Source organism: Tinamus guttatus, unplaced genomic scaffold (genome assembly GCF_059628265.1).
Source record: "Tinamus guttatus ecotype Peru unplaced genomic scaffold, ASM5962826v1 Tinamus_guttatus_pri_ptg000423l, whole genome shotgun sequence".
NCBI classification, from domain to species: Eukaryota; Metazoa; Chordata; class Aves; order Tinamiformes; family Tinamidae; genus Tinamus; species Tinamus guttatus.
In genome coordinates, this window is record NW_028288957.1 from 1544006 (window position 1) to 1553356 (window position 9351).

At 42.5% G+C, this 9351-nt stretch overlaps 1 protein-coding gene across 13 annotated transcripts in view; it reads left to right on the plus strand.

Annotated features, from left to right (window-relative positions):
* EPHA5 (EPH receptor A5) overlaps positions 1-8548 on the plus strand; it is a 174319-nt gene extending 165771 nt beyond the window's left edge. For 11 of the 13 annotated variants that reach the window (XM_088531589.1, XM_088531593.1, XM_088531590.1 and 8 more), the window contains 2 exons: positions 295-450; positions 7775-8548. In XM_088531589.1, coding sequence (XP_088387715.1) covers positions 295-450; positions 7775-7880 — 262 coding nt within the window. In that variant the 3' untranslated portion in view covers positions 7881-8548. Of the gene's footprint in view, positions 1-294; positions 451-4413; positions 5396-7774 lie in introns of those variants that run through there. The other 2 variants (XM_088531591.1, XM_088531592.1) reach the window with 1 other exon arrangement.
* The last annotated feature ends 803 nt before the right edge of the window (positions 8549-9351 follow it).

The window sequence follows — 9351 nt, forward strand, 5'->3', positions numbered from 1 at the left end:
TCATTGCTGAAAGTAATGGTAAAACTGAAAATTTTGGAAAGTCCCTTGCAGGGCTTATTAAAGGTCTAGTTCCCTGCACCTCATTTTGGTTGGGCTACACTTCCAAGGTTAAGCAACAACTGTTTATGAGACCACTTATTTACCACTCCACGTGGGCTTGAAGGGAGGACTCAGGCTGCAGTGATCACTGGAAAATGCAACAAAAGAGCTGTCTTCAACATATAAAATTGTGACTGAGTCATGTTGGGTACATACTGATTTTGTTTGCTTCTCTGTTTTTGCTTTTGTTTCTAGAGTATCAAATTTACTAGTAGAACACAGTCCAGTGGGAAGCGGTGCCTACAGATCAGTGGGCGAATGGCTGGAAGCCATCAAAATGGGACGGTATACGGAGATTTTCATGGAGAACGGATACAGTTCAATGGATGCAGTGGCTCAGGTGACCTTAGAGTGAGTACTTTCCACATCATTTTCAGCTCATTTACTGGAATGGGAAGTGGGGAGAGACAAGCCCTATGAAAATAAGCAGGGAGGGGGCTCCACAAAGGGAACATTGCTTGTTTGCAGTCAGCAGTTTCCAGGGATGCAGGGCTCTTTTAGCATCTGTATTGATAACAAATGCAGGGAAGACCAGAGTTTACCATCAGTACATTGACAGCCAACACATTGGCTCAAATATATTAATGCTGGAGTTTGAATAATTGACAAGCTGTCCTCCCACAGGAAGAGTAGTTGATTAGGTGGGGTCTTGACAAAAAAAAAACCCACTAGTGAATACGTATGATCTTGAGTCCCCTCAGAGTTGTACTTGCTTTCTACTAGCTTGTTTCAGAAGTCACCCAGATTTACCCAAAGCTGAGTGGGCCCTCAGCCCAGTGAAAGTTAGCAGTATTCAGCATTAGCCTGACACATAGAAATAAACCTAGACACAGCTGATGCTCACACAGAAGCATCAGGAAGTCCACAGCTATAGGTGACAGGCTCCCTGGCCTAGACTCTTCCTTCAGTCTTTTATAGCAGGCGAGAGTTGTGTTTTCACTGCCTTTTGCAACAGCATGAATCAGACCCAGGAGAAACCAAAAGCTGCCAGCAGGGATTGATCAGTTCTTTATAAACTAGAATATTTCAGGCAAGGCTGAAATAGGGTCAGAGAAAACTTTGAGTTAATCCCGAATTATTAGGCGTTTTTCACTTTTATTTAAGTTCACTTGGTCATACAGCTCTACTCACTTTTCTGTCTTCCTAGCACGCTGCCTAAACAAGCACTCCTTAACCTCTGCCTCAGGAGTCAGCTGCATTTCCTCAAAATCACACAAAACGCAGTGCTTCCTAAAATACACTCTTTTAAGTATTCCTTAGGTTGCACGTGTATAATTTATAAGTAATAGGAGGATCTATTACAACTGTGCCAAATAGCCTTGTTTTTTGTGTAAAATCTCAGCAAGCTGACCCTCAATAGCTCTGTTACTACTCATCACAGAGCCACCACTTTCTTCATCTTGTTCTCCCTCCATTTGAATCCGTCCTCTCTTTTCCTTGGTTTGCAGCCACAATCTCTCTTTTAATCTGTTCCCTACTTCTTCCTGCTGTTTCTTTGTTGTTTATTCTCTTCTGGCGTTGCTTTCTCTTTCTGTTTATTCTTTTTATTCTTTTTGTTAATTCTTCTCTCATGCACACATTTCCACTTCCTATTTTCTTCTCTGCCTCATGGAATACTTTGGAAAACAAGTCCATTTTGAAAGAAACGCCTCCTTCACCAGGAAGAGTTCCTCAGTTTTGCTTTCTTATTACCTAAGGTGGTTACCCACAACAGGTCTTCTTGAGGGAGTGCCCTTTTACATGAAGACAGGCTCAGTCTAGGAGACATGGAAAGGCACTTGAGAAATACACCACAATTTTTTTTGTTTTGTTTTTTGGGTTTTTTTTTTAGGAAAAAGGACAGAGGCTTTATGACTAAAATATTGTGTGAATCTATCTAACCAGCTGGCTTATATCAAAATTTTTTTAAAAAATCAAAAGATCAAATAATATCTGCATTCTTAAAATGAAACTTCACTTACTCAGACTTTTAAAATGAACACCCTTAAAGCAAGATTATGAAACGATACTCCTAATTCCGCTTCAGATTGTAAATTCTTCTATCTACTTACTCTTCAGCAGTCCAGAAATTTCAAGAACAACTCCCAAAATCTTCTCAAGCCAAACAAAAATTGTCTGAAAAGCATTTTTTTTCAGATTGGGAGTGAACCAAGAAATCCATTATCTGCACTGTTCTGTCCAGAAAGGCAAGTTGTTTTAAAAGTCTTGAAGTCAGATTATAGCTGCCAGAGATGATCTGACCCTTCACAAACTGCTAACCATGGCTAAGGCCCCCTCCTCAAAGTCCTGATGCATGGTATATAGCACAAGCATCATCTTCGTCTGCTCTTTTAGCAGGCACTGTGGAGACAAAGTATTGGAGCTGCAGCTTTCGTTCAGGCTTTTGCAGTGTGTAGAGCAGAGCAGAGGACCTGATGCCTGGAGAGCCTCTGGGCATTTTTCGGAGGGGTTGAAGCTGAAAGGAGGCATTTCACAAATCAGTCTTCTGTTTTATTGACTTATTTCTGTTGAAGCTGAAAAACGGGACAAGAAGTTGAAAAGTCCTGACTTCATGTAGTCGAGCTGCCCAGCAGGCAAAGGTTATAGAGGCACATGGTGGCCAAAGAAATGGTTTTGGGTAGCTGTCCTGTAGAGGTGGCTCAGTTGATTTATGGGTGCTAGCTCAGCTCCTAGAAGCAACATGGCCAATGGCCTGTAGTTTAGTGTTCAGCATGGCTTATCTCATCTCTTCAGAGCCATGAGCAAACCCTGGGCCTGTCACCATGACTGTCTGCAGACGGGGTGATAGTGCCATGAGGACCATGGTTGACTCCTAAAGTGTATGGGGGATGCTCTTTTAGTACGGAGCAATACCATACTTGTACAGTTCCCTCACTTTTCCACCTGGGAAGTTTAGCAAAGCTCTGCTGGTTTTGAGGTAGATACATCAGTTTTTCTGAGCTGGCTCCACCTAGGTAGTATACATGCTAGCAAATAAAAGCTAGAGGATCCAGAGAGCCCCACATGGAGATGCTCATGCAGGGCATCATGCTTCTCCCATAGCTGTGCCTCATATGTTTGCACGGTGTTGTGTTTCAGCCAGAAGACTTGGTTCTGCTCAGGTCTCTTCTTGGGAGAGCTGGGGAAGATCAATTAAAAAGGCAAACATGGTAAAACAGAGAGGTGTCTGTGATACCTCTCTCACACACACACACACACACACACACACACACACAAAACAGAAAAAAAAAACAGCTCTTAAAATTAGATGAACCACCACAAACCTCAGTGGCTTAAGAGAAAAGGTATCCCATGTTTAAGACCTGACCTGTAGGATCAGACTCGTGTATATTGGCAGATTACCCTTAAAATCAACAAATGCATATCTGGATTCTATGGGGAGTCATCTTAGATCCTCCCAGGTTCTCCAGAGATACTCGAGAAGAAACCCTGGAACATGCAAAGTTCTTTAAAGGTTAATATATTCGGGGTGTTTGTTTTTGTGGAAGTTTTAATTTTTCTCCCTGTGAAAGGGAAGAACAAAAACATGCAAATGAGAATTCAAGTTAAATGTTCCTTGTCATTTTTAATATAGGCAATTGTTCAATATATTCCAGAGCTGGGACTTGGGGGGATTAGGTGAAAAGAAGATCTGAACATTTGGAAAGTGGTTAGCTTTCTCCAAATGACATCAGTAAAACATTCTTCACAATTTAAGAGGTTGCCTTCAAATATGATCCAAAATGATATTCCCCAAATTCAGACAGCATAGGGGTTAATGTGGAAGTTAAATGGTAAAAAAAGGATAAAGGTAAAGTGGATAGATAAAGTGGATAAAAGGAGAAAAAAATGTGATGAAAGCAGAGAATTCCTGCAGTCTACTTAAAAAAAAAAAAAAAAAAAAAAAAGTCATTAGCAGTGTAAGAGAAGATGGCCATAATCTGAAGTTACGAGTGTCTAGTACTGTGTCTGTACTAGCGTTCCTCTTGGTGCCTGGTTGTGGCCTCTTCATGGGATGGGAGATGTTCAGCACTTTTGGAAAATCAGACCTCTCTTGGGTGAGACGCTCAAAAGGTTGGAAGTCCCCGTGTGCCCTGCACTGCACACAAAGCAAAATCCTACTTACTGCCCTGCTTCTTTCAAGCTGATGGCTTGATGCATATATTCCAGAAAAGAATAGCTTGAGTGACACATTTCTGAAAATCAAAAATTTAAAAACCTAAACACAGTGAATATCACCCCAAGTCCTGAGCTCTGCCTGCTTAACCAAAGTCCTGAAAATGTATGTGTTCAAACAAAGCGTGATTTCTACATTTAGCTCTAATTCTTGCAAAGGGATGAATCACCTTGTGAAAAGTGGAGCCTCACCCTCCACCCCCTCTTTCCAAGTGGATATCAGACTTGAAGGAAACCCTTCCGGTGGACCAGACCTGCTCTTTAAACTTGTGGACCACCTAGTGACTTTGAGTGTGTCTGGAGCTCTTTCAGTACGCTGCAAGAATAACTTTACCAGGACAATACTCAAGAATAGATAGAACCATGAGTTGAGTTTCAGTCTGACCCTTAACTGGACCAATTACTAAAGAAATGTGGACTACATACTATACCTTTTGAAAGATCTGTACTCACTGAATCTCAGGACACCCTGTTGTTTGTTATTAGATGAAGAGCTCTGAATATTTGTAATAATCTGTGCTGTGTTGCCTTGCATTGTATTTTTTTTCTTATAAAATAAAATGAATTATTTATTAAAAGTTCTACTTGGGTGAAATTTAAGAGTTCACCTGCTCTAGATGCTCATTCTTAGTCTGAAATCTCCCTGCTGGGATTGCAATGCTGCATCTGCTTCTCAACAACCCAATTCTCATAACAACGAAGGATGGGAATAATGAATAAGAGCAGATGAACTCTTAAAAACGGAAAGGTCCTCATTTCAAGCAAAAGCCCCTAGCAAGTGGATTCCTTTCTCTAGTGTCTTCTGAAGGTCTTTGGGGTTCTTCTTTATTCCCCTCATTCAAACTGATGACTGACTTACTCCGTAAGTAGTCCTTGTTTGTGTGGTCAATTGTAGAGTTACGCTGCATGACCAAGAGTGATGAAATCTGGCCTGGATGGGAAATGAAATGCAAAGTATTTGTGGGCAGGCTGCCAGCTGCTGGCCGTGGCGATCTTTCGGGATCCCAGCTCTTTTGCATGACGAAATGGATCGTGAGAGGCTTGTACTTTATGTGGCAATCCAGTTCTAGTCTACACTGTGTTCAACAAACTGGTCCATAGTGTATTAGTAGTTCTGTTTGTAAATAAAATGTTTTAAATATATTTCTCACAACGTGAAGACCCTGAATTTAACTCTTGCAAATGGAGGAGCTCACAGTGAAGGGGGTGCTTCTTTGACCTTCACAATTGCAGCTGGGTTTCATGACAGGCTGTGCCTTTGGAGCAACATAACATGCAGCTTTGTGTGGGCTGTCCAGAAGGAGCTGACACCAATTGTACCTTTATTTCTTTGTCTTTTTGGTCAGCTTAGGTCAACTCCTTACCACTGCATTAGTGTGTGAATCAAATTCCTGCTTAGCTCTGTTTTCAACCAAGAGGATTCAGTCTTCAGAAAAAAAGTAAAGAGACAAAAAAGACTAGATCCCCTGGTGAGCACTTAATGGATTCAAAACAGAATTGCATTTTTCTTCTCTCTCTTGCTTTCTCTTTTAAATCAATAAGGCACTCAAGGATATTGGCTTATGGTAGATACTGTAAGGGAGGAAAAGCTCTGTAGCAAGTGTCCAGAAAATCTGGAGTGGTGCTTGGATCAGGAATCCTGCTGCTGCCTTAGTGCTTCAGGGAGTTCTTCTTTCCTAGATTTACTGAGCTGCCTACAAAACATGAACACGTTGCTGCCTTGATAATAGTTTTGGACAGGTTGTTCTCCATAACATGCAAGAGGAGAGGAAGAATATCAGAGAAATCATCCTTGTATGAAATACTCGTTACTGGATTTTCAAAAATGCTCAGCTTGCACTTTAGATACCTGGAAAAACAGATGAATTTTCAAAAAGTGCCAACTATTTTTTAAAATTTGGTCCTGTGGTTTTTGTTTTGTTTTGTTTTGTTTTTGATCTTTTGGTGTGAACTTCCAACACTGTTGCGTACATGAAATAAATTATATGTAACAATAGTGTTACTACATTTCCCTTTGTTGTTAAGATGACTTGCCAAGCTAGTTTTGCAATTCATTGGAGGCAGAAATGAAAGCTTACCCTCCTAGGAAGGTAGACCCCTTTGCAGATGCTGCAGCCTGTCCTTCTGGATAAGGAGTGTGCTGATGTGTCTCGCTGACTTCCACTGCTCCGTTCACAATATGTCGCAGTTTCCTGCATGTGGAGAGGGGCATAATGGAAAAAGGGATGTTAAGGAAGGGAAGTATTTAGCCTCGAGCTGAACACCTGGTCTATTTGTAACCAAAAGCCTGAAAGCAGGACAGTTCCATGGACAACGGATGCGCTTTTTAACCAGCTTGTGTGTTAGTGCATCAGCTCTCACTCTGAATTGCTTTTTATTCAAAGCAATGTTTTAAAAAGTAATCTGTGCAGTTTTCTGACTTGGATGATTTCTTGTATTAACACAGGAATCTCTGTCCAGAGTGTAAAGCCGCTGAGAGCGACACATCTCTATATGTGTTATTCTATGTGTTATTCAGAAGTATCCAAGCAGTCATTGATCTGCAATCTGCAGCGCGTAACTGCTGAGTACTGAAGGCCAGGTTTGCCCTCAGGTGGCATTCCAACCCCTGTGAGAAGCTGTGGGGTCTGGGGACACTGAGGATCCTGGAGGCAGCGTGGTTTCCAAAAAGCTCAAATCCCCCTTGGTTTTTTTTAGAAGGGAGTCTTCTCCTACGTGCCTGCTGCATTTCCCGGTGATAGTGCTCCACGGGGAGACTTACGCCAGCAGCTGTGTGGCTAAGGCATGCGCTGGTGAGACTTTGCAGTCCTCTGCTGAAAACATCCTTCATTCACCTCAGATCGGAGGTAGAAGGCTAATAATTGTCCAGTGGAAGTCTTGGAAGAAAAAGTCACACCCTCTAGATCACTAACAACGGCTCTAGCCGTCTCCACGTCTTATGTGAGAATCATGAGCACATCTGCCTTTTCTTTCTTTCAAAGCTTTCTTTGATGTCTCTGTTACTTTTTTCCACTCTTCAAAGAACGGAAGGAGCAGTGGGGTGAAGCCATGCTCAAGGCCACAGCAGCTCAGCTGTAATTAGGAGTGAGCCGTAGGGTCCCTGTTGGCATCTCTTTGGCTTTGCCTCACCTGAAGAGAAAGGACGCATGGATTTACTTTACTTCTCACTGCTTATATCCAAGATAAAATATCAGATGTCTGTCTTAGAAGAGGAGGAAACTGCAAAGTGTATTTTGTTACACAGTTTTTCTCCTGGAATAGGGTCTTTCATATGTATAAAAACCCAAGGACTGGATTCCTTTAGGTTTGGCCTGGCTTTTTTCCTTGGCCTGTTTGATCTCAGTCCGATCCCTTCACCTCTCTGAGATGTCCACAGCCACTAAAAATGGGGATAATTGCCCTCACATCCTTCATAAAGTAAGAGCAAGGTATTAGCGTTGGTTTGCAGTGCTTGAGAGTTGTTAGTAGTGAGGTTGTCCCAAGCTGGACCATAGAAACAACATGTGCTTTCTCCACACAGGGACTTGAGGCGCCTCGGCGTGACACTTGTTGGTCACCAGAAGAAGATAATGAGCAGCCTCCAAGAGCTGAAGGTCCAGCTGGTGAACGGGATGGTGCCCTTGTAACTTGCTTTTGAAGTCACTTCCTCAAGTGATTGGTCCTGCACTTTGTATACTAGCCCTGAGATTTATTTTAACTAAAAAAAAAAAAAACAAAAGGGAAATTCAGTGATTTCTATAACTGAAGGACATTGGCCTGTGCCACATCATTTATAAAGCAGTGTTTGACTCAGACTTTCCTTTTCTTCCTATTTGTGTCCACATTTTCATGAAGTAAGTGTAACGTGCATGGAACATGGAAATGGATCTACTGTACATGAAGTTAACCAATTTCTTACGCTTCAGCAGCAACAACGCCAAGCCTTCCCACCACGTGTTGTCTGTACTTGGGATATATATATAGCACCTTTATATACTGAATTATGGCAGCACATGGTAATACTTCCAAGGACTTACTTGAATGGAGAAGTTTTGTAGCCGTTTATGGGCTCACAAAAGCTGCAGTTTACTGAAGTTTACTTCAAGTCTTAATTGTCTACAGAAGTGTATTGAAGAGCAATATGATTAGATTATTTCTTGATAGATATTTTGTTTTGTAAATTTAAAAGATGCTGTTACACAGCGTTAAGTTATAGAGACTAGTGTTAAACTTGTTGCTTGCTCAATGGCAAATACAATACAGGGTGTATATTTTTTTCTCTCTATGTTACAAGGTCCCTTTTAGTTTGCTCTTCTGTGAGGATGCTACATGAAGAAGATGTATATACTGTACAGTTTGCTACACATCAGGTACAAGATGGGGGTTTTTTCTCATTGTTTCTTCCTGTTCTCTTTCCCTCCTTGTTTTCGTTTCCATTTGGTGTTGCCGCTATGCTTTGTATTCTTGCTGTTGTTTGGTTTTAGCACCATATAAAGCTTTCAGGAGCTTACCTCATGACGTACATGAGGTAAAAAGCGTGTGTTTAAATAAAAGGCGTCCCGCTCCCCCACCCCGTCCATCCACAGGGGCAGCACTGGGAAGAACAGAGGTAAAATGGGGTTAGATCCCCCGGCGCGCGCAGGCCTCGGGGGTGATGCGGTGCCAATGCAGTGCCCGTGGGAGCCAGGCCTTGGAAAGCAGCCACCCGCTGTCCCCTCACAGCTCCGTCCCGGGCCTGGGGGAGCCCGTGGGCAAGGGCGGCCCATGCCGGGCCCCGTGAGGGGTTCCTCCACCACAGGGAAAGCTGGGCGCCTCCGGCACGAAGAACAGGCGCCCGGCTGGAAACGCAGGCAGCTTCAGGCCTGGGCGTTTTGGGCAGAGGGGAGAAAAGCCCAGTCCTGTCTAGAAACAATTTTCATTCTTCTTTCATGATCGATGGGATTAATGTGCACAGTTAATACAATATTAGTAGGTTGAGTTTGCTTTTTTTGGTTTGTTTGTTCGCTTGTTTTTTTTTAAGGCTTTCAGGATTAAAAACTGGCTCCATTCGTGGCAAGTACTTACTGTTGTTCTAGACACTGCTTCTTCGGGGGTGCTGGGGAGCATTTGTCCTCGCTG